Source organism: Peromyscus maniculatus, chromosome 15 (assembly GCF_049852395.1).
Source record: "Peromyscus maniculatus bairdii isolate BWxNUB_F1_BW_parent chromosome 15, HU_Pman_BW_mat_3.1, whole genome shotgun sequence".
NCBI classification, from domain to species: Eukaryota; Metazoa; Chordata; class Mammalia; order Rodentia; family Cricetidae; genus Peromyscus; species Peromyscus maniculatus.
In genome coordinates this window covers 9,621,505-9,647,509 of record NC_134866.1, presented here as the reverse complement: position 1 = coordinate 9,647,509, position 26,005 = coordinate 9,621,505, and the positions used below count along the sequence as shown (strand labels likewise).

The window sequence follows — 26,005 nt, the reverse complement described above, 5'->3', positions numbered from 1 at the left end:
TCCTCCACCTCTGTTCAGAAAGGAGCAGGCTTTCCATGGGTGTCAACACAGTATGGCCTCTCAGGTTGAGGTGCTACTAGGCTCCTCTCCTTGAGCTAAGGCTGCACAAGGCAACCCAGCCTTAAGAACAGGTTTCCAAAACCCAGCCAAAGCCAGGCCTTCTTCTTTCTCCTTCTCCTCCATCCTCTGTCCCTCTGTCCTCTGTCCTCTTCTCCCTTCTCTTTCTCCTCCTCCCTTCACTGCTTTCCATAGCTTTGGGACCCTCAGATAAAAAGTGAGCAGCGAGGGTAGTCTCCACGATGATCCACAAGGCAACAATGGGTCCTTTGGCCCTTTTGCTGAAGGAGAAAAACCATCCCCATTTTTCTTTTCAATAAAGTTGAATTTGTCGGTGAGCTGTTACCTACAGTTTTACTAGCCCTTCCTTTCCCACTGATGGTAACCGCTGTAGCAGTTAATGCCTTTGGGGACAGCGCAGGCGCTGTACATGGAAGCTGTCTCATCTCTTTATGTTGTTTATCAGTTTTTATCAAAGCCAGGACCCTTGAGAGAATCACTAGACAAGCACCACATCATTTTTTGACTGTTTCCAAAATCAAATCTTTCTTACAGTACCAGGATTTTTTTTTTCTTCCTTTGAAATTAGAGGTTGGCCTTCCCTTCTGTTGATCACTGCAGAGGAAAAGTTATCAGATTCCTATGGACAGGGGTAGTAATGCACAAGCAAATCCATCACAATCCAGGGAGTCAATTCAAGGAACTTGACTGATTTGGGGTTGTAAAATTTTCCTCACAGTTATATCTTATATAATAATTTTATAAAACCATTTGCATTTTAGAGTAGGTAGTTTTTCTCATTTGAAAGGTGGGAGAGTCAATGGCTTTGTCCATCCGTGTATGAACTCCTGAGCTCTAGGCAAATGCATCCTAAGAAACCACGATGCTTTCTCCAAAGCTTTAATTAGCACAGACAAAACTCTCCTCACTTAACTTTGGAGAAATCAGTGTCTCCAAAGATGCCATTGCAGTGACTTGTCCTCTGGTTTCCCTGAGTCACTGGAAGGGTATGCATCAGTCATCTCTTTACTGTCTGTCTGCTTTGACATCACCTAGACCACACTGTGTTAAGTTAGTTCCTGCAAATGTCAGCCCAAGGCCTTCCTGATGCGAGCCAGGGCTGCATTCCTGCACTTCCATTGACAGCCTGGATGTGGAGGTTCCTTTGAAATGTGCTGTGCAGACTTTCCTTCAATGCCCCTCTGTTGACCCAGAAGCACTTGTGCCAACAGAGACTTAGTCACCATCATTCAGAGCTGCCTTCAGAGGGGACACCTTTCATGACAGATCTGCCCATGTGTCATAATCACAGGAAACTGAGAAAGGGCAAAATCCGGTTTAAAAAAAAAAAAAAAAAGACAGGAGACTGTGGTAGCCAGCTATTGAAGAGGCTCATCTTGGGAAGCCACCAACCAGTGACCTCAGGTGCCCATTCCTGACATCACTGCACTAGCTGCCTAGCATTCTGGGCAAACATCACTCCTCTCCCAGAGCTGGGGGGGGGGGGGGCTTCTGACTACTTCAGCAAATTTGACAGGTCTCAGTGTGTCCTCACAAGGACTGTCATAAATCGGGGACCTCTTTTATAAGATGTGGTTTCATTTAGGGTCATGGTATACTCATGATTGGAACTCAAGGTTCCTAAGAGCTTGTTAGCTCTCAGGTCACTTGAGAGCTGGCGATGAGCACTGGGGTTCTTCCTCCTCCTCCTCCTCCTCCTCCTCCTCCTCCTCCTCCTCCTCCTCCTCCTTCTTCTTCTTCTTCTTCTCCTCCTCCTCCTCCTCCTCCTCCTCCTCCTCCTCCTCCTCCTCCTCCTCCTCCTTCTTCTTCTTCCTCTCTCTTTTTGCTGTGCTTTGCTTTGTTTATATTGTCAGAATTCCAGAAAAAGAGAGTAAAATAAGCATCCAAGCTCCAAGAAGGGTCCCCGTTGCGAGCTCTGGCCATCCCTGGCTCTTGTGCAGATGACTCAGAGTGAAGATCAGGAAGCAACTGTTTGCTGCTGAGGCCAATGCAACTTTCTGCACGAAACCCACCACATTCCCAGGGTCTCCACTCTTCCAAAACCGAACAGGGCATGTTTATGACCCAGAGAGTACAGCACACCCTAAAACGCAATGAAATAATGTCACAGAAAAGAACTGATTCAAGAGAACTGCTGAACCCACTCTGAGAGCACCTGTCTTACCATGCTTGGGCAGTGCTCTGGTTAGTGAATTGGGGAGGCAGTGAGTGACCTGATGCATCAAGCTTGTGCTTTGTTTCAGTTAAAGCCTGTTTGGAGGCCATGGGTGCCTTGCCTGACTTCCATATACAATTGTCTTTCAATAGCGATTGGACAAATGTAGCCTCTATTAAACAGTTTTATCAAAGAGGTGTGAATCCATTGCACAATAACAGAGAAGGCCACAATAAACAAATAAGTCGCACACACACACACACACACACACACACACACACACACACACACAAATAGAACATAAAATGCATAACTGTGGTATATCCTAAGTCTGTCCCAACTGAAACTTATATACAAAGAGATGAACTTTGGTTTCTGTTTCTGTTTTCTTGAGGATTTTCTAACATAACAAGATAAAACAGAACCACCCTGGGCATGTGCCCGGATCAGCCTCCTGGAAGCTGTCCAGTCACATTACCTACTTGATAACTCTTTACCACTGTTTCCTTCTTAGTTCCAAAGAAGTGCATCCCCACTTTCTCAGGAGACAAAGTCACCTTTGTTCTGTTCCTAATCCAAAGAACTAGGAAGAAAGATAGAGGGAGGAATGGTCCCTGCCAGCATCCAGAACTGTGACCAAGGACAACATCAGGGCCCACTCTGCTCCAAGTCCTTGTGAAATGTGTTTTATCATTATTGTTCCTTAAGGGCCTCTTCAACAATGACAGATTTCTTCCCATTATTATTGCTTATAAATATCACTATGGAAAGGAGTCCAGTCCTTAATTTTTAAAAAGTCCAAGTTTGGCTGAAATCTAATTTTAAAAATAGACTTACATTTTCATTGTATGAACTCATGTTTGAGGTACAGCTGAACCCGCACAGGAGTGGGTTAAGTTCTTTACATCTATTGTGTATTGTTTTTAATTCAACAGTGGGTTATAATAAGCCATCCTATGAATTGTAGAGTAGGCTTGAACGGCAGCCTTATGTCTCCCAAACTGGCTAAGAGTTACTAAATGAATTTATGCAGTGAAACAGAAGTGGATACGTGCTCCCAGATTCCCATTTTTGCACAAATGATGAGCTGTTCTTAGACATTTATTACTCCATCAGCCACTGGGATGGACCACAGCACCTCTGGACCTTTTGTTATGAGCTATAGATGAGCTTGTGCAGCTGTGCAGCCCAATAAGGTAGTCTCCAGTTACATGTGGCTATGTAAATTGAGATTAATCAAGTGTACGCCAAATCCAGATCATCAGCGTCAGCTGACAAGCCACATTTTAAGCACTCAGTGAGCTTGTCTGCCCAGTGGCTGCCATACTGGGATGTACCAGTCTGGGGCATTGCCAGGCCTAGAGCAAATGGCCATGGTCATGCTGCTCAACAGGTACTGGGAAGGCTGGCATCCCGGGAAGGCCCAGTAATGGAAGCTTTTAAACAAATGGAAACAGCAGGCTGTGTAAAATTCACATTTCGGTACACAGTGAATAACACTGCTTACCGCCTCAGAAAATATAAAATGTCATCGCTTCTTTCTCCTTCCCCTTCTCCTTGTTAAAAATTCTAAAAATTTCACCAAAATCCTCCTATATGCCTATTTTTGACTTAGACACCTTTGCTTTCAAAATGTCTAGAGGTAATATGGCATTTTCCAAAATTTCTGCGGATTTGGGGACCTTTTCAGGAAACTACATAGATGTTAACATTCAACAGAATTAGTCCTCTCAGATTAGATGGTCCAACAGATCATCAGGAATTCAAGGTGTTTACAAACCATAGCTTTCCTGGATCACACATCATTCAAATACAGAAATATTGAGTAATTTTTCTATTTTATTAGTTAATTAGCTTATTTATTGAGTTAGTTGCCTTCTAAATTCATTTTTTAATTATCAAAATTTTCATACAAGTGAACTATATTTACATTATTTCCACCACTCCCTCTCCATGTTCCAACTCTTCCCATGTGTCACCTCTCAAATTCATGACCTCTTCTTTAATTATAATTGTTTTACACACACACACACACACACACAGATAACCAAGTCCATCTAGTATTGTTCATATGTACATGTATTTAGGGATGACCACTTGGGATTGGATAATCTCTTGGGTTGTTTATCCTTGGAGAAACCTGATTCTGCCTCTCTTCAGCAACCTGTGAGTCCTCCCCTCTCAGCAGCCTGTGAGTCCTCCCCTCTCAGCAGCCTGTGGATCTTCATCTAGGGGTGGGGCCTTGTGAGATTCCCACCATCTGCATTGACATGTTGGGATGTCAACGTGTGTGATCATTTTGCAGATGATGTTTAGATGATCTCAACCACATGGTTGGGAGTTCATGGGTGCAGCTTCCCTGTGACATATAAAAGACACTGTCTCCCAGCAGATGTCCTGTCTCGATGCTCTGGCTCTTCATATCTTACCACCCCCCTTCAGCAATGATCCTTGGACCTTAAGAATAGGGGCTGCGTGGTAAATTTACCCAGTGGGGCTAGGCCTACCACAGTCATTATTCTATGTGACTAGTTGTAGGTCTCTACTGTAGCCTCCATCTACTTTAAAAAGACAGTTACTTAAAAAATGTTTGTACCCTTGAGAGTTTCATACATGAACACAGTGTTTTATAGTCATACACACCCCTCACTCTCGCGTGCATTTGCCCCATGCTCTTCTCAGACCCCAAGATAATTTGTCCAACTTCGTGTCCTCTTCTTATTTGTTCGAAACCCAAGCAGTTCAGTGAGTGCTATTTGTATGGGCATGAATGTATGATCATCCACTGGAGCATAGACAACCTACCAGGGCCACATCCCTGAAGAAAACAGATTCTGCATCCCTCGGCAAGCATCACCTTTCAGTATCTCCTGGGTGGAACCTTTTGATCTACTGTCCCATTCCTGCAGGTGCTGACTCTATCTTATGAATGTCCTCTGCAGGGAGCCACAGATGCTGCGAGTTACTGCTGTGATGGCCCTGTTGTATCTAGAAGACACCATTGCATAGCACCCCTCCCTGGTCTCTGAATCTTACAATCCTTATGTCCCTTCTTCCTCAGCTTTGAGAGAAGGTGGTCCAGTGCAGTTGAGGGCTAAGCCGGTCACAGTTCCTTATTCTTTGCACTCTGACCAGTTGTACATCTCCCTATCAACCTCCATCCACTGCAAAGATACAGTAACAGCTGCACTTAAATTAGTTATATTTATCAGTATTTATTTAAAAGTATGCATTTGGTAATGCAATCATTAATGTAGAAGTTAATGATTAGTGCCACAGAAGACATAACAAAGTGTTTTCTTATAAGAATTTAGGGTGTTTCTATATTCTCATTTTCTCCATCATTATCTTCCTGTATGAAGCTCTCTCACCACTTACTAGCTGGATACCAGGTTGCAGAGGTCGTAGTCAACAATGAACATAGCAGATCCTCAGAAGGAAAATGTCTGTGGGCTTGTCAGAATTTTTTAGATCAGTACCATCTACCTCCCTTGGCAGACTGTTAGAAATGCCAATGCCAGGACCCGTTTCAGACCTTCAGAACCAAACGGTCTGCTGTTGTTGGTTCTCAAAGTTTGGTGGGGACTCAATCACCTAGAGAGCTTGTCCAAACAGAGGTAGCTTGGTTTAGAGCAAGGCTTCTGTTCTCTTCGAGGTAACACTGCTGTTGCTTCATGAATAGGCAGTACCCTCTGAAAACCACAGTTCTAAGAACTGGTTCTCATGTGTGCTGGCCATTGGAATCTCCTGGGAAGCCGGGTCACTGGCCTGTTGCTCAGGCTCACCTTCAAGGTTCTAAGTTAAATGTCTAGAGTAAGTCATAGCTGTTCCAAAATGTTTTTTAAAGTTCCTCTGGCAATGCTCACCTACAGTTTGATTTGGGACGCCTAGTCTGTTAGGTTCCATGTTCAGAAATACTGCTGAGGGAAAAGCTCCCAAGCGTTTCAGGGTGAGGTTGGACCACAGCTCTGAGATCTAGAGAGCTTCTGCAGAGCTCGTACAGTCTTGAGTTTGGATTCTCAAGGCCAAAGCCTGGGTCGTGTTTGTGAGCCACTCCTTCATTTCCTCAGCGAATGCCACCGCAGTCTCCTTTGTGGGTGAGGTCCTGTTGTGGTTGCTAGAGAGACTTCTTTGCACAAATGCATGGGGCTTACATTCTACGGTGTCTCCTACTGTTACACTAAAAATAATTCCAGTTCAGGTTGGGATACATAATGTACTTATGAAATTTATATTAAACATACTCATTATATATAAAACAAATGTATGTGAGAGAAAGATACACATATACCTTCCACTGAGAAAGTCTCTTAACAAATGGTTATCTCCCTCACACAAAGCTGTGCTTAGAGTGTGTGTGTGTGTATGTGTGAGTGTGTGAGTGTTTATGCATGTGCATGTGCCTATGTTGGGGTGGGGTCGGGAGACAGCTTCAAGTGTCCTTGCCTGCGTTCTGTACACCCTTCTCCCCAAAGGGTCTCTCATTGGTCTTGAATTCTCCAAAGAGGCTATGCTATGTTGGCAGGCCATTGAGTCCCAGGGATGCTTAAACTGTCTGCCTCCCTAGTAAACACAAACTCCATTTGCCCCACCTCCTTGAAGAAGGTGGGTTTTAGGGATCAAACTGGGCTCCTGGAGTTCATGAGGCAAGATTTTACTGGCGGAGATGTTCCCCCAAGTCCTAACTTGTCCTTAACAAAGGAACTTGATGCTGCCGGGTTAAACCCTCAGCATTTCTCCTGACATCCCAGAGACAATTTGGAATGCTGTGCGTGTGCAGATCATGCCCAGCCTCCCTCTTGCCAAATGCCATCCCAAAGGGCAGAGACACAACTGAAATTTTCTGTGGAGAACACGTATCTGCTCTTCCGTCCCTCTTCCCGCCAGCCCCTTGCTGTCCTCCCTGCGGAACCGGCACTCTTTGTTCCCAAACCCTCTTTTCCAGCTTCTCTCACACAGTGGAGCAAAGCGGCCAGCTTTGCACACCAGGGACTCCCCAGACCCTTTCTCTTCCCCTGAGGGGAAGCTTGGAGGCTCAAGACCTTCTTCCCAGAAGTGCTTGACGACGTAGTTGTTTTCATTATGATGCAAATTTGTCTCTGAGCAAAATTCAAGGAAACTGCTTTCCCCTCCCGGGATCTTTGTAACTCCACCCTAGCCCTTGTCTTTTGTGTTCTTCTAAGTAAAGGAAAGCAACTGGCTTTCAGTTGGAAGACACAGCTGTACCAGAGAGATACACTGAGCCATCTAGAGTACACTTTGAAAATCCAGAAAAGAGAAGTGCTTTTTCTCATTTCAATTTTAATTCATCTGCTTCCTCTGGATTTTATATATATATATATACTGAAAAGCCAAGCTTACTCTTGTAAGGTAGCATTTCTCCCTCTGTTTAACTCTTGCCCACAGAAAGAGTCTTAGCGGCAAAGCAGCAGAATTAATTCTAAGAAGTACATCTCTTGCATCCTCCATCTAAGTATACAATTCGGTCAGTTTTGGGTAGCCGAAAGTGTGTCTCCTGAAATAATGCGAGCGTGGAGTTTTCATTAAAACTGCCAGATAGGGAGGGCGTTCTGGGAGATCACCGGTTGGGTGGCCTTTAATTTTTTTTTTTTTTTTTTTTTTTTTTTTCTTTCTGTGACTAAAACCTCTTGGAACGCTGAGCAGAGGCATGCCTCTCGCACCGCTGTCAGCCTGCCTTTGCTAGCCCTCTCCTTTCTCCTTGGAAAGGAGCCTGGTTGGGAACGGACTTGGGGTGTGAGTTCGCATCCCTCTCCTCTCGCTGCCTGGGCTCCCGGGGCTCTGGGCGCAGAAGTTGTCCTTTGCAGCCGGGCGGGGCGGGTGGGCGGCTGCTTCTCCACCACTGAGCGCGCGTGTTCTCTGCTCTCCCCGGCACAGGGCACGACCGGCCGCGCGGGGCACCTGGCGGGGTCCGAGCCTGCCCCGCCGCCTCCGCCTCCGCGGGAGCCGTTCGCGCCCAGCCTGGGCAGCGCCTTCCACCTGCCCGACGCGCCGCCCGCCGCCGCCGCGCTCTACTACTCCAGCTCCACTCTGCCAGCGCCGCCGCGCGGGGGCTCCCCGCTGACCACCACGCAGGGCGGCTCGCCCACCAAGCTGCAGCGCGGAGGCTCGGCCCCCGAGGGTGCCGCCTACGCCGCGCCGCGAGGCTCCTCGCCCAAGCAGTCGCCCAGCCGCCTGGCCAAGTCCTACAGCACCAGCTCGCCCATCAACATCGTCGTGTCCTCGGCCGGCCTGTCCCCGATCCGCGTGACCTCGCCCCCCACCGTGCAGTCCACCATCTCCTCTTCGCCCATCCACCAGCTGAGCTCCACCATCGGCACCTACGCCACCCTGTCGCCCACCAAGCGCCTGGTCCACGCGTCCGAGCAGTACAGCAAGCATTCGCAGGAACTGTATGCCACGGCCACCCTCCAGAGGCCGGGCAGCCTGGCAGGTAAGGGAGTTGGCGCCCTTGGCGCAGCTCACCTGGGCTCATGGCGGGGACTAAGGGTGCTGGATCCAAGCAGCAGGTCTGGGCATGTCTCGGGGCCAGTTTTTAGATTCTGAGGCTGGGGGCGGGGGAAGGGGGGATGCCAGGGCTTGTCTGGAAAGACTCAGCATCCTTCTTTAGGTGTGCCTGTCATGTGGTCTCTCCGGCCTCTAACACCCGCCTGTCTTCCCTCTTCCCTCCCAGGAGTCTGAAGACTTAAACCGAGCAATAAGGTTAATTTAGTAGGGCCACATAGACCTGTTGCTTGCATCCAGAGAGAAATCCAGTAACTATCGCAGTGGGTATGATCAGAGCTAGTTGCCAGAAAAAGTTAGATTTTTCCCCAAATCAGACTCTGAACTTACAAAGGTTTCATCAAGCAGAGTAAAGTAACCAATAGGGAAGTGTCTTCAAGGTGTTACAGTTTCATTATAGGCGTGTGCGGGGGTGGGGGGGGTGGGGGGGCTGCTTTCCCCTGGCAGATTAGAAGAGGTGACGTTTCTCTGGTTCCTGTCCGCATCACAGACTAGGGTGAGCTGGGCGACTCTGCTGTTAGCAGCATATGCTCGGCTTAAAACAAGACACAGTGATTGAAAGACTAATGCTCTCTCCTTAAACACCTGACAAGTAATCTGGATTTATTGCCTATTTCTTCCCTTTTGGAAGTATTTGGTAATTTTGTGACTCTAGTAACAGATGCTGTGCTCATATGTTTCTTTTCTTGACACAAATAGATGACTGTGAAGATAAATAGAATAAAAAAAGGGGACTTGTTGCAGGCACAGGGCAGGTGGCCAGGGGCATCTTTAATTCAAACACAGTAATTGCCAGCATGGACTAGCCTAGCTTAGCGGGATGCGGGCTGGGATAGGCTGCCTGCTGAATTGTGTGCGAGGTGCGTTCACAGAACTGAAAATAATCGCTCTCACTGTGTTGCCTGGAGAGCGGCATTTTGGAGGTAGGCCGTCATTAATGCCCAAATATCTCTAATGTAGCCATTAGTTTGAAGAGCAGCCTTTGAAACAAGCACCAAGAGGCGGAGAAGCGGGAGGTCATAGGAGACTAAAACCCTGGGTTCATCATCATCATCATCACCCACCCACCCCAGCTACTGTGGAGGAGAGTCAAGGAGGCTCGGTCCTTACTACTAAAGACCATTTCATGTCTGTGTTTACTTGATGACATAAGAGTGGTTTTGTTATTGTTGTTGTTGTTTGCTTGTTTGTTTAGGGGAGAGGGTCAGAGGGTGTGGCCAGGTAGCCGAATGTGTGGGATCTTGAGGAAATATTTAGGGAATGGAAATACGATTTACTAAGAATTGTCCCCTGTATTGTTGACTCTAGAAAAGTGAGTAAATTTTGAAAGTGGTTTATGCTTTGATGTCTGCAAAGAGTTTTTCAAAGTCTTTGCTGCTGCTGCTGCTGCTGCTGGTGGTGGTGGTGTATAAGCATTCAAGTTTCTGTTGGTTAGAGGTGAGGACACTTCTGTTTCTCTGGCCAGGAAGAGCGTTCCATTTGACCAGTCCTTTCTCTCCCATCTGTTCCTCTTATTTTCTGGCCATATCTCATTTTTGCTACCTAGTGAGGAAAAAAAAAAAAAGATTCAATGTGCCACTGAAGAGTCTTAATTTTAGAGTGGCAATGAACATTTTAAATGTTTGAATTCATTTGTTTAACATACATGTTAAAATATTCATTTAAAGATTTCTTCATGCAAATTGATACTGGTGGTTTGAGTTCAAAATTATCCTGTCAGAGTGTTTGAACACTGGATTTGGATAAGATTTCATGTTCTATTTAGAAAATAGAGACCCGTGGCCCAAGAGAAATATAGGAGAGAGACTGTGGTATGTGTGCGCTGACAGATATCAGAGCTTTCATACTATGTGTGTGATGCCCTGTGTCTGAAACCATTCCAGGCATCATAAAGTTGGGAGTCACCTGGTCTGCTTATTGAAAGATCACAGATACATTGAGATTACAAAGTAGATTTTGTCTCAGCAGAGCTGTGAACTGAGAGATCTGTCCCTGACAACTACAAGTATCAATAGAGAGTAGTGACACACGTTAGGAACTAAGTTCACAGTTCTTCGCCATGTGTCTCTTCTGTACCACCACTGGTTCGGTCTCCGGAGATTATCCTGAAATCTCTAACCTCCTCTCAAATAGAGAGGACAGAAAATTATTAAAACAAACAAACAAAAACCACTTTCAATGAAGTGGCTAAGGAAGGTTCTAATCAGGAGGTGATTTTTGAGTCTTTCCTAGAGTGGTGAGCCAGCTGGCCGTATGGGTGTTAGGGAAAGGGTGTTCTGATAAAAGAAAGGGGAGTCCAAAGGCATGGGGAGTGGGGTGGGGTAGGGTGGAGGAGGGTGGGAGTGTGCCTGGTGTGCACACTGGGGAAGCAGTAAGCAGGAGGAAAGCTTGGCCAAGGGATGAGGTTGGGACTTGGCCAAGGGGCTGGAGCAGAAGGATAGACAGATCAGGAAGGCCCTTTAAGACAAACCATTGAGCAGAGGTGACACAGCCCGGCTTGGTTTGCAGCAGGCTTATTCTGGCTGATCTATTGGGAATAAAATGTGAGGATCAAAGGCAAAGGGAAGACTGTAATGTGGGAGTTATTACAGTAATCCAAGTTAAAGTTACCTGTGGAAACATACTTCATTGAAGGTGATGAACAACAAGCCGTGTGTGTGTGTGTGTGTGTGTGTGTGTGTGTGTGTGTGTGTGTGTACACTCAAGTGCACATGCCAATGTGATTTTCTCATGAGCTAGGAGATGATAGTAAGAACAAGATTACCAAGAAAACAGAGTTTTAATGACAGAGGTGGAGCAGGTTCCAGAAGTAGCTGAGTAGGTTTAGGGCATGTGGACTGATACTAAGACCTAGGTTTTTGCATGTGATGGCATTCTGCCAGAATCCCAGTGCACATGTCCCATAGAAAGTTGGGTAAGTGGGTCAGAGTTTTATTCTGGGCTTGTTTTGTCTAGCCAAAAGGATGTCAAGGATTGCAAAATGCTGTCTAAGGATTTCAGGCTGTCAGTTACAGAAAGCATTTGGGCAGGCAGTAACACATCCACCTTCTCTACTAGATCTTACTGGTGACCGAACTGAACTGTATAGAAGCTAGCCCAAGATTTCAGAATCTGGATTAAACCCAGAAAAGTGTAACTTTTTGGATCTTAAGTCATTAGGCACCCATGACTTCTTAGTAGTGTTCTTCTCTTATGCAAATATATCTCTTTTTATTGTACAAACCTGAGTGGAAATCAGTTCTGCATCACTGGAGGTCCCAAACTTTAAACACCTGCCTACTTGATGTGGCAGAGAGGGTCATCTGCTCTCACCATTTGACAAGCAACTAAGGTTATATATATATATATATATATATATAATATTATATATATAAAATATTATATTATATTATATTATATTATATTATATTATATTATATTATATTATATTATATTATATTATATTATATTATATTTGTGCACTTCTGACTCATTACAAGTTAACTTTAGTTATTTATCAGATAACCGACATGGGAGTTTAGAAACTGAAGGAAAGAAATTGTGTTTTGCAATAGGCACAAAACAGCTATGGTGAACTGGTGAGCATACCACATCCTGTGCTTAGCACGTAAAGGAGGCATCATCACTGTGTTCAAAATGTATAGCTTTGGTCAAGGAGCGTTTAAAAACAATGTCTCCCACTGCAGTCTAGGTCATTATGTACCCCAGGATGGTTCTTAACATACAGCAATTTCTCCACTCTGCCTCTGCCTTCACCTCCAAGGTGCTGGGATTACAGCCATGAGCCACCATTTTCAATTTTTTTTTTAAATAAAACTGCTCCAATTTCAGCTTTAATGCCAATGTAGAATGAGACAGAGCTTAGTTGTGATGGGAAAATCCAGAAGGGACCAATTAGTGGGATCTCATATGTGTCTAGCATGCTTCTTTGAGGAGATCATCCCAGAGTCTTAACTGTAAATGAGGAACTAATTCAAAATGTAGCTGAAGCTAACTCAAAGCATTGGTAATACATTTGTGGTAAGGGGCAGGGGACAGAGTGTCAGCACATCAGTATTTGTTCAGCAAAGTTGAGTGAGTGACAAGAAATGTCAGGTGAGTGGCCAGAGAGGATAGCGCAGAGGAAGAGGAAGTGGATCCTGCCCTAAGGACTTGTGATGTCTTCCTCTCTGCACATGGCTGGCAAGCCCACCTTTGCCTGTTGGCAACTGTTCTGGGAGCTCTGTGCAAGGTGGGTCAAGAATAATGGGCAAGCAAACAGAAAGAGCTTGAAATTGTTCCTTCTGCCTGGACCCAAGTGTTACAACAATCTCCTGTTTCTTCCAAACCCCAAGCTGATCACATAAATGATAGAGTAAGAAAGCCTTCCAAATGATACAACTTGCCTCTGACATTGTTCTCCTGACAACCTCTTTGCTTAACCTAATTTTCTTTACATTGAGTTAAATGTATTTATCTTAATGAATGAATACATTAAACATGAATGATGAACAAAATTATACTGAAAATGCATTATACTATAAAGCATCTGCCAAGTATCACTTAGTGTGCCACACTCTGCAATGGAGGTATCACCTGATCTCCAACAACTGGTTGAAGTAGTGTGATTTTTACCTCCATCCCTCAGAATTGAATACTGAGGCTCAGAAGTGATGTATTCCTTGAGCAAATCTGCAATGACAGGAATGTCATTTAACCTGGATAGTTTTGATTAGAGTCTTCATAGTCTAAGCTACACATAATCCATGAGTAGAGAGCATTTTTTTCTGTCATTAAAGGAAAATAGTAAGGACATAGATATTTTTTGCCTACCAATATAAAATTTTTAGTGCATGTAAATCTCTAGTGATTTTGAAGGAAGCAAAATCCTCTCAAAAATGTGTCAACATCCTATTGAGTATGACTTCATTGTACCAATTTCTGTTCCTTTTTGTGAAGAAAATAACATGATCTTTCATTTTCTGAGTTTTGAGCCAAATTAATCCTGTTAGAAATACAAATACAAGATGTAAATATGTATTGAAGTCGTCAAGCTTCAGGAGCTTACTTTGGGAGAGAAATAACACATGAAATGTAAATTCTTAGCCACTGATTTCCATGGGAATTGCCCTTATATGGAGAGTTATTTAGTCAAGGCGTGATCATCTTATGCTCGAGCCAAATGGACCTAAACCATCCTGCTTGGAGTGGTTCAAGCACTGTAAACTCTGAGTTTTAACTATTTGGAGATATCATTCAGTCCCTGACTTACTGAGGCTCCCAGGTCTCATTCTTTTAGTAAACAAAATGGAAAACACTGGTCCAAGACCCTGTAGGGTCTGATATGCCCCCACATGATTCCTGGAGGAGATGGTCCAGCAGCTGAAGGGCATCGTCACTGGATAAGTTCATAGGGAACATGTTTAGCACTCAGCTCCCGGGATTCAGTCTAGAAGCAATGAGATGCCTAGCTCCTGTTCTTGAGATTTCTCTTCCTGGAGCTGATGGTTTCCTAGCCTTTGGACAAGAGTAGGATGCATCTCATGAACATCTGCTCACTCATACACTAGACATCAATGAAAATTAGGCCTTAAAAAAAAAACCCTGTTCAGATTTACATTTTCTGCTTATTATTAGGTCAGCCTGAGATCTTAATCAATACCTTAACTTGGTGGAGGAGACATCCTCTCAGCTGTAACATCAGCAGATCTCTTAGGAAGAGACTCCTTGGGCAGCTCTCCAACAGACATGTGCATTTCCCCTGGCCAGGCCCCTCACCCAACCGCCCTAGGGCTTTTGCTCTGGAAGAACAGTTCCTGCCTATGACATTTGAATCTGTGGAGAATGAATCTCTCTCATATATGGTGGGTACACTCTGGGATTCCATGTCTCCACCACTAGGGGAGTGCAGATCATTTACCACATACTTTACCTTCTCCTTCAAAAACTCAGCACCCCTACTTGACAGTAGGCAGCCATAGTCTTACTGTATCTTTAGCAGCTCATATCATATGTTCCCTTACCCCCAGGAAGGCAGACACTGGGCTCCAGCATGCTGTCCTTCCTTTGTGCAAGTTAGCTCTGTCTAAGTCTTGGTCTGCCCAGCAGTCCAGAATTCACAGAATAATCAAATGCTCCTTAGCTCTGAGTCAAGTTTATGTTGCATCTGCATTCCAATTCCCTTGCTGTCTCCTTTCTCTCAGATCAATGTCCAGGTGAAACAGTAGTGGAGAAAGGGCTGCTTTCAGCATCCTCTTCCAGGAAGATCTTTGCTGCAGCCTTGAAACTGAGTTCTCACTGCTTGAAGGCCTAAGAGGCTTTGCTACTGTTTTATTTTTTTATGTTTGACTCACAGATAATAGTTCCTCCCCTCCTACCCTTCCCACCAACCCTGCCAATGAAAACGCAGTGAACATATTTAACTTGTTTGGGAAAGGGACGTGGTATCTTCATATTGAACTATTGTAATACAAATAGTTATCCAAATACAATACAATACAAATAGTTATCCTATTTAAATAAATGGGGAAAATCGAAACTAAATCTTAATTGAAATCACAAGGAGTGGTTCAACAGGTATCCTCTGCCTCGCATTTGCTGTCCTGTTTCTCACACACCATCCCCAAATGCAGATGTAAGAATATAACGGGGGAATGAAGTCACAAGAGAGACAGAACATAGACTCCAGTGTCACTAATAAGCAAATAAAGAGTCTTGTAAAAACTGGAAGTTAAGAGTCAGAGTCAAGCTGGGACTTCTGAGGACTCTGAGACATGGAGCTGAAGATGCGGGGGAGGAACTGAAAGTTAATGTTTGCCTTGTTCAGTCCTAAATTGGTATCCATCTCTCCCTCTGTGACCTCTCCTGCAAGAATGACGAGGGCTTACTCCAAGAAAAAAAAAATAGGAGTATTATCTTGAATAAACCATAACCAGTGTGAGACTCCCGATTCAGACATTGGCATCCTGAGTGAAGTTCAAATCACATAGACACATGCAGGGTTGGGAGGAATGAAGAGGAGGAGGCCGCTTACCACCCATCATTAGGAAGGAAGATGGTCATCATGCACGACCCTCCCTCTTGATCATAAATTCACATTTGGAAACCACACCTATGGGGAAACACTTCTCTTCACACTGTGGAAAGAAGCTGCCTCTGGGTTTTTCTTCTTCAAATATGATAAATTAACAAGGATTACAGAAGAATGGGAGGGAATTATTGCCTTGAAAAAGAAGAGACTAAAATAGAAAAATAAATTATCTCTTAAAAGAAACAGATAATTTAGGGGATGTAAGAGATTAAAAGAAATAAGCAAAAACTTTAGGTCTGGCGTTGAAGAGGATTTAGGAAGATCTTGAATTCATTAAATAAAAACTGAATAGGATATGTGGAAGGAGCGAACAACATGAAAATCCTTCCAGGCTGTAAAAACATAACTCATAAAACTAGAAACAAATGATTTAAAAAAATGACTGGGAAATAGCTAAGGAAATAACCCAGAAGATAAAGAATAAAGGGATAGACAGAAAACATAAGAATAATGCAAGAAGAGACAAGACAACTTCAGGAGATAGAATACATGACTGGGGTCTCAGAAAAGGAGGAGAGGAGGCAAATTATCAAAGTCAGAAGGAAGAATTCCTCAGGGCTCATGCCTTAGTCAGAAACACCTTGTACTAGGAATTGAAAGTGTTCCTTGTTCCACATCATGAAAATTCAAAGCACCAAGATAAAAAGACCCAGCACCTCTGGAGAGAAATAAAAGTCTTTACCTGACTAAGCAGTCACAGTTTTGGACAGCAGAGAATAAGAGGTGCTACCCGAGTTGCTAAGGGAGTAATTCTCAACCCCAAATCTACACACAACCTGTTTCCCAATGTGAAGGAAAAATCAAACATGCTCTCGCATGCAGCGTCTCAGAAAATCCGTCTTCTAGGCACACTGCCCTAGAGAAGCTACCATATTTAAAAAACATATCCTAGCGAAATAGAAGCATGAAATGGCAGGAAACAGTATCCAGAAGTAAAACATACTGACGGGCAGAACAGTGAAGAGAAGTCCAGAGAAAGGCCCCAGGCAGCAGGTTAGGAAGCCAGAGAAGGAAGACTCGACCCAAGTCCCAGAGGATCTGTGCAATGTCGGTATCTAAGGGCAGAAAACATGAAACAACAACCAGCTTCGTTGTAGATGGAGAAGAAAGAGTTGTTACACTCCATGGAGTTCTGCACATCCAGAAGGCAGCAGTTGAGGGATTTAACATGTAGACAGATGTATGGGCTTACAGTTCCATCCCTTCTTAGCTCTGTAATGTTGTGCCATTTCACTACAGCCGATGGAATTTAAAGAGCACGACTTTGATGCCTGGCATCCTTCTCTGGGCTGGGGACTCACCTGTGAGCACCAGAGGCCAAAGCCCTGATGTTCTCTCCGGGGTCAGATGTGAACAACCATGGGTAGAGACGAGGGATTGCAGAGGTCAGAGACAGAGCAGCTGGGGACACTTCATAGAGAGCTTATCATTGGAGCAAACCTTTGAAGGAAGGAGAGAGAAGCACATAGATATTGAGAAGAGCATCTGAGACAAAGAAAAGAGGTCTGAGGGAAATCATGCACTGTCCTTTGGGATGCAAAACTGGATTCCTCAGATTGTTGGCTCTTGCTCTGCAGTGTAGGAAAAAGGAAGAATGACAATTGCAGTCTTTAAAACATCCTCTGAGATTGCACTGCCCCTGGTTTAGTATGTCCACAAGTTAAACAGGCTTTGTAATTATGTCTTGTTTCCAAGAACGTCAGTGTCTACCTCTTCTGGGCATTCAACTATACACAGGTTGGAACCCAGAACTTCAGACTCATAGGAAAGACAGAACTAACTTGTCTAACACAGCTTGATGTGAGAAGGGATCTGATTGAAGGAAACCTAAGAGAGAGGCATATGGAGGGTGAGTCAAGGAAGGGTTGTTAAAAGAGGCAACTTTCAAGGTACATGTGTCACATATATCCCAGAGGGAAGGTTTGCATAGTTCCACACTCATGTGAATGAGTGAGCAGAAGATTCATGAGTCTCACGGACAATGTCTTGGCTACAGTAGTTCATTTTCTGTTGACATCACAGTATGCTTGAATTTGACTACAAAGAAGTATAAGTGTAACCTCATGAAGGGTTCCATCATCAATTTGACCTCTGTTGAGAACCCCTTAGGTGATGTCATTATGTGGCAGGTAACCTCAGAAGGACAGCATACAGGAGGAAGTCACATGGTGAGGCTGGAAGCAAGAGATTCGGGAGCCATGTTTTTTGTTTTGCTTTGTTTTTTAACAATCCATTGACTCAGCATCAAACCCAGGTTCCACAGGAACTCTACAGGCAGTACTCTCAGCGATTGACTTGTTGTACACCTAAGCTGGGCCCCGCCTTCTATAGTTTTCATCATCACCATCAGAACATACCCATTCCTAGGACCAAGCTTCCAACATGTGACCCTTGGAGACAAACTATACCCAAACCAGAGCAGAGCCACATTGTGTTTTGTTTTGAAAGCAAGGGCCGATTTTTATTTCTGAAAGAATGGATTCTCTGGAAATCCAAATAAGATTCTTTGCATTACCCTAAGGGTCCCTGAGAGAATGGGAATGAATACTGACAGCATCGGAGACTGGAAGCAAAGTGAGGGTATGTGAGGAAATTAAAGAGGAATCAATTAAAAAGGGATTGCTTCTGGGAACAGAAAAAGGAACCAAATGCCAGGAAATTTCCCTGTCCTTTGAGAAATAGGCTGCCCGTTGAATGAGCTCCGTGGTTTGCTGGTACTGTAAGTGTTTCTTCAGGGCTGCAGTGAGATGGCTGGTACGCCAAGCATCTGCTAGGAAATGCTTTTTTGTCCTATCTAGAATGGCAAAAAGAAACCACAACACGGGAACAGAAAGACTTAGAAACAGGAATCTGTGTGTAGCCCCAGGACTGGGGCTGGATGCGGCTCCCCAGCAGCCAACTATGGGGAAAGTTTAGTTGACACTGGAGTTGTTGGTGAGTTTATCCCTAACTTCGGAGCCTTTTACCTTTGATTCTTAAGTTAATGGGACATCAAGGAAAGAAGTAGAATAAGTACACATATTCCCTGCAGATTAACTCAGGTAGAAGTATCTAAAATCTCTGTGGGCTGCTCCAAGTATATGGGTCATTATACAATCACTATGGGGAGCACTAACTTGACACCAAGAAGAAAAAGGCAAGGCAAGTAATGGAATCTCTGTACATCTATAACATGATATCATGTCTCTCCCAATAGATGTCAAGTCTACAAATGTTTTGGCTGCCTGTGGTAAACAAACGAGTGAGTGAAATTGTTATAGTTGGTAAATAACCACAAGCAATGTTCATATTGACCAAAATAGGAATATAAAGGTATACCAGATTGTGTTACTTAGAATTCATGTTACTATCACTAAAATATCTACAATGAAAGAAAGGAAAAAGAAAATCTCAAGAGAGAAAGATTAATTGAGCTCCCAGTGTCAGATATTTCTGCCCATCCATCCTATCAGGAAGAGCTTGGCAGACTGAATCACCTCACACAAGACAGAAAACAGGATGATGAAGTGATAGGAAGGAGCCAGGGCAAGATGTCACCCCCCAAGGAAGCACCCTAGTGACGTACTTCCTCAACTCTGTCTCACCTTTCACAATTCCTCCTCGCAAGCTTCTATTGAAGTCTTGACTCCACCAGTGAATTAAACCATCCATCAGGTCAGAGTCCCCATGACCCCCATAGGAATAGCCAGAAATGTGTTTCACTGATCTCCTGGGTGTTTCTGAATCCTATCAAGATGGTAACCAAAATTAACCAGCATACAGATTCTGCTTAACATGAGCAAAATGATAGAAATCAACAAAGAAGAGCCAAAAGGTGACCCTGTGGGATATTTTCCTGTAGGGAGATAATATCTGTTCCTTTACCTCTGAGCTTCACAATTCTCTAGAAAGTGCCTCTGTCTTTCTTAGGTTTCTGTGTGGGATGTATGGACACCTATAAAGCAGGTCATGGAATACTGTAGGTTCATCAACCAAGTGAGCATCCACAAGTATAACCCTGGGAAATAAGATTCAAAAATCAGTACCTGTTCCATATTACTTCTTGACCTTATGCAGTATATCGTGAACCTTTCAGGGACCCACAGCAAAGGAAATCTAAAGAAAACCATTCAATAATTTTACCAAGGAGCAAGTTTGAGCAATCCATTCCAGTTTCTGCTTACTGTGTAAAATCTCTTGCAAGAGACTTTCCAGCCTTGGTTTCTGCCTGCTAGTCCTCCAGTGCCTCTGAGCCCAAGACAGTGGGTTACTGCAGAGGTAGAGTCAGTGCTGAGCTTTAAACAATAGTTTGTGACTCCAGCCTTAGCTGTCTGTGTATGAACCGGCAGCAGGGTATAAGGAGGTGGAAACACCCCCACCCCCCACCCCCGCTAAAAATGAAGATGCATATACTTCAACAGTTACTGTAAAAAACTGAGGTCATTGTTCCTTCTCCTTAAAATGAAACGCGCATGCAAACACGCACCATGCATGTGCTATAGGTATATTCTCATCCGTTCACGTTTGAAGCTCAGCTGGCTAGATATAGAAATTTCATAAATGCATCCATGTTGTTGTATTTATCTATTTGAGTTGCTATAACAAAATACCACAAATGTCATCATTGTATACAATGGAAATTTACATGTCACAATTCTGAAAGCTAAACGATCTAAGACCAAGGTGGTCCTAGTTCAGTGTGTAGTGAAGCCGACTTTCGGGTTCATTGAAGTGGCCCTGAGAGATCATTCCAAGGCTTATTTTACAGGGGCCAAAAATCTCAGGAATGAGGGCGCTGTCTCATCCCTGCTTAACATCTTAAGTTAGACTCAACTTCAGAATCTGTGCAAGATGCAAGCGTAATACCATAGTCTCCAATTAACTTGTTACTGCCACATACTGACAAATAGCCCCCACTCTGGTTGACAATGCACAGTAGCATTTACTCCCTTGTGGAACTTTCTGTCCTGGAGAAGTGGCACTCATCCCATGGGATACTCTTCTCAAGTGACTGACAGCGCATCAGTATCTTTTCTGAATAGAGACATCTGAAAAATGGGATGGGAGCACTTTAGCCAGACACTGGTGCTTTTTACGTATGCCGTGAAGAAGTTAGTGTTTTAACAAGGGCAGCCTGCATTCAAATGGCAACGGTATGTACTCAATCCAGAAATTAATCAGCCTTTAAAACATGCGTGCTCAAAAGCGCATGCTAGACCTCTTAGAAAAGAATCAAAAACAAAGACTGAAGCCTCCTGGAAACTCCATATTTCACTGTATAATTCCTGTTTTCTCAAAGACGTTTTATATACCACATTCTGTATAAGCAAAATTATCAAAATTAATAAAACATCAGTACATGGAGAGATTATAAAATGTAAACATAGAGGATAATGAATCTACAAGGTCTATATCTGGCACTTGCTCTCTGTAAATTATGTTGTAAGTTAATGTCTTTTTCTCATAGAAACCACAAAGCTCCCTCTCTCCTAGTGAAACCACTACAGAAACATGTGTTGCACTTATGTGTTTTGAAGCTCAGTGTCTAATTCTCAAAGGAAATTTGTACAGCCTATGTATGATATATCAAAAGGAATCTAACGAAAGGCTTTTGTTTAAGATAGGGAATGTAAACCATCTCCAGTCACATTTTAAAAATTGCATCCCAATATGGTTTTGTACACCTTTAATCCCAGCACTTGGGAGGCAGAGGCAGGTGGATCTCTGTGAGTTCAAGGCCAGCCTAGTCTCTGTAGTGAGTTTCAGGCCAGCCAGGGTCTACACAATGAAACCTTGTCTCAAAAATCTCAAAAAGCAAACAAGTAAGATTGTAATTTATGACAGAAAACATCTGCCTGCTGATTCCCCCTTTTGTTGAGCCAGCCTCTTCTTCTTTCTACTCTGAGAGTTTCCTTTGTGTGCTGGAGCAAAAGCCACAGAACCCAAAAAGGGAGACAGCCCTCTTCCCCTGGCTCTTTGAATAACTAATGAAACTTGCCTTGAGGTCTCAGCCTGTCTGTGCTGCTTAGATATGAAGACATACTAGGCCCACCTTGTTCTGGATATCCTCCATGGAAAATGCCCAGGGTTATCTATAATAATTAGACCTGGACCCAACAGTACAGATGCACTGTTCAGGAATGCACCAATGAGGTATTCCAAAGCAGCAATTGAAAAATAAAATGACACCCATTGAGTTTTATTCCCCTTGTTGATAAAGACGAGTTTGTGCATGAATATAAGACTGACCACTAAGAACTCTGAGAAGTGACTAATTACTAGGGTGCCAAATCATAGATTGCTTTGATCAGTAGTCAATTAGGACAATAAAAAGGAATCAGTGAGCTAGACTTGTCGTCCATTCCAGCCAGGAAAGAAATATATTCTGAAGCAAATTATAATAACTATGAAACTCCTTCCAGGTAAAAATTAAATTTCATAGACTAAGCTTCTTTGCTTGCAGATGTCCAAACATTTTAATTACAAGTTTTAATATAATTATGTTGCTCTCTATAAAAGGATAATAATTCAACTCTCCCTGCCCTTGCCAGAAAAGGTTTGGGGTGCCTGGGTGGAGTCTTTTGAAGACCCTTTTGCTAGGCTGAGTCTGGAAGTTGCTTTGGAGAGATTCTGGAGAGTCCACAGGACATTCATGAGCCATGACTCTGTCTCCCCTGACTCTGTGGCCTGACTCGGAGACGCCTCAGAAGTTGATTTTCCCTGATATCACACGTGATGCTGTTCAAAGTCTTTTATCAAAGAACTGAAGAAGGGCAGGAGGCAGGACAAGGCAAGAGTGTCCTGATGTTCATACTTAGTTCCTGCTGGTCGGGTCCCAGGGTTCCCAGCAGGAAGCTGATTGCAGCACAGGGTAAGAGGTGCTAAGGGCAGAAAAGCCCATAGCCTTCTGTTGTTGTTGTTGTTGTTGTTGTTGTTGTTGTTGTTCTCAAGGGCGTGGCTAGCTTTCCCCCAAAGCATCAGAAACGAAATCTCCCTCCAAGAACCACTGTCCATATCCATTCTGGAGTGGGTATTCCTGGGGATGTTCAGTAGTCCCCCAATTTAAGGGACTACTGAAGACTAAGTATTGAAAGTGCACCAAAGACCCTGCATCTTGCCTCAAATCTACAGTGACCATTAAAACCAGGTCACTGTTTAGAGGTACCTAGAAAGACCCAACTGTCCTGTTCACTGGGCTTTCTTCTGAGGCCCTCGTCTGGAAGGGGCCTCCTGTATATATCTTCTCTTGTAAGTCTCAGGGGTCAGTGCCACACAGATATTCCCAGGGTGGGGAAATGCTATTTGTGCTTACAAAGAAAATGGAAGATAAAGGGACCTTTGTTCTACAGGGGTGTGTGTGCTGTGGCAGTGCCGGGGGACCTGCACACGCCCCTCTTCAGAACCACATCAAAATCAAGACAGCCTCAACAAAAACATCCCAGCCCATCCAGATTAAAAAAAACATCTGCTTGATAACAACAATGTCCCTGTTTTTCCCCTCCTAGAAATGACTCTTCCTTCAGAAGTAACCTTAACCCTCCAGGCTGTCTGGAGGAAGGGTCATTCTAGGAGAGACACAAAGAAATCACATGTGGCTCCCTGGTGTAGACCTGGCCTTGTGGAGCCACACAGCAGCTACAGGATGAGTCATCATGCCGAGCAAAGCATGAGCATGCTGAGCCAGGCTGCTGGGCGCCTGCCAAAGTCCACCTGCATGGCCAGCATCCAGCTACACTCTGCCCTGTGTTTCTGTTGAGGCCACTTGTGTTTGCTCTAAAAGGCAGGGGAGATTATGGCATTGATATGTCTGCCTCTAGCATTCAAGACGGGTACCTAAATTGAAGTCCTCTAGTGATCAGATGGTGTTCACAGCTAGACCAATAGCCTCTGTCTTCTCAACCAGAGGAGAAGCAGGAGCTTCCTCTGAGGGCTGGTTAAGTTGTGCAACCTCAGGCCCTCAGAAGTGCTGAGGAAGAACCAGAATTTCAATCTGGACATTGAAAAATTCTGAAAAACAAAAACCAGCCTAGTACCCGCCCTGGGAGGAGAAAACTGGCTTCAGGGACTGGTGTCCCAGCACTGCTGTGTACCTACTGTGTCTCCCTCCTCGTTAGTGGCATCTTAGACAGTCCACACATTTCACAGTGGAAAGTAAAAATGCAATCATCAACCAGCCCGTCTTAAGAACATATTGTCACCAGAGGTCACATTGCTGATGTACCCTATCACTTCTGCTTTGCAAAAGCCTGCCTTCCACTAACGGAATACACAAAAGAAACCCATTTCCTAAAGGTTAAGGAAGGAGTGCTTGGGCTTAGACAGGAAGTACAGGTCAAGAAACCTTGGTTTTACAGGAGACTAGATCACACAGACACCACCACTGTAGTGTGAGGACCAGCGATTTTGGTCACTGATCTTTTCTTAATTTTACCGGAAAGTGCTTGAGTCACAACTGGTGACTCTTCACTTGGGAAAGGGAGTGATGGAGAATAGTAATCATAGAGCCTCATACTGGATAGCTCATCAGGAAAGTTGTGGGAAAGAACCCTGGGTTTTGTACACTGCCACTTTCTTCACTTCTACAGTCTCCTCCGTGTGTACACAGGCCTCCATTAGAGCAGCAAAGCTGTATGATGTTCAGAATATGAAAGTGTACTGTTTATGAGACAGAGGAAATAGGAAGGATACTTTTTCTTTCCAAAAAAACAAATCACCACAGAACAGTTTTATATCATTACATTGAAATTATTAGGTTACAATGCAATTTTATCATTGAATGCATATGAATTAATAATTTCCCTCACAAACATTGATCTGAAATATGGCTCTGAGTCTACATGCAAAATGCATCCATATAGCTTTGCATTTATAACACATGAGACACATTATCAGTGAATTCAATGAATTGGTGTTCATTTGCAAATAAAATTTTGTTCATGAATTTAACTCAGAAGACATGGAGATTATTCTGGAATTTTTTTAAATACTAAGATTAACTTTTGAATTAGCATAAGAGTAGGAAGTAAATTTGGGAATTTCAATTTGAATCAAAAGCCAAATCCAAGAAGAGAACTGAGCTAAGAAGGAAGAGCATTGATGGGCTCCCTTTTTAATTGTCTTTCTTGTTGCTTTGTCTTGTTGAGATGACTCTTATTCAGGAGCCCAGACTGACCAGAAACTCACAGCAATCCTCCTGCCTCAACCTTTTTATTGGTGGGATTTCCGATATGAGCCCCTACACTCTTCTGTGGGACCACTTCATGTGTATTCTCAGGCCACCAGCAGAGAGCACATCCTTACATTTTCTATTGAGATCAATTTCATTTCAGTGATTTTTTTTCTGTTCCACCACATAATCTTTGCATCTCTGTCTACTTAAGAGATGTACACTTAAGAGATTATGAGAGTAACCAAAACTATTAGATTTTATATCTTTAACTGTTCCTATCCATATATCTCATTTTTTCTCCGAGTTTTATCAAGCATTTTTTTCCTCAAGGAAAGGAAAACACGGTCATTTACATTTCATAAAAGTATCAGAAAAATTTGCATCACTTAGAATGTTTCAAAATTAAATCTCTGAGCTTGTAAAATTTAGAGTGTATACTAGAAAAAGTATTTAACTGTTTTGTTTTTTAAACCAACCTATTCTTATGCCCAGGATGGCTTCTTTTCTAGAGTCTGAAGTCCAGGGGACAAAATAGACCTGCTGTGATTCTCTCAAGTGCAGAGCACTTCTGCGCACCGTCTCTTGTTTCATACCTCTAAAGTCCCAGGCGGGACAGCGCAAGCTTCTCTGTTCTATACGCTTGAAATTAGGGATGAGGATGCTTTTGGTGACTTGTCTTCTCTCACTAGAGTGGTCAGAGACAGATCTAGGGGTGGAGTTCATGTCTGACTTCAGCTCTGCTCTCTAAAACTGACACAGTGGAAACGGTAAAATGTGTTTGAAAGTACTGTTTCTGTTTACATCCAAGTTTTAAACATTACGGCCAACGCCCCGAAGCCATCTTTCCTGTCATCGTAAGCCACATCCCCGTAATGGTTGCACAGGTGAGATGGGAACAACACAGAGCATGGGATGTGTGAAGTCCTGGGCCCTCCAGTTCTCCAGCTGACCCGACATCCCTGAGCATCTCCAGCATAAGACTGAACTTTTTCCTACCCACCTCCAATACCAGTCAGGTGTTCCGAGCCAACTG

The 26,005-nt window shown here is 43.8% G+C and overlaps 1 protein-coding gene across 6 annotated transcripts in view; it reads left to right on the top strand.

Annotated features, from left to right (window-relative positions):
• The window catches only part of Ctnnd2 (catenin delta 2), an 881,165-nt gene that overhangs the window by 468,669 nt on the left and 386,491 nt on the right, over window positions 1–26,005 (top strand). For all 6 annotated transcript variants that reach the window (XM_076551692.1, XM_076551693.1, XM_076551694.1 and 3 more), the window contains one exon: window positions 8,129–8,684. In XM_076551692.1, the coding sequence (XP_076407807.1) occupies window positions 8,129–8,684 (556 nt within the window). The remainder of the gene's footprint in view (window positions 1–8,128; window positions 8,685–26,005) is intronic.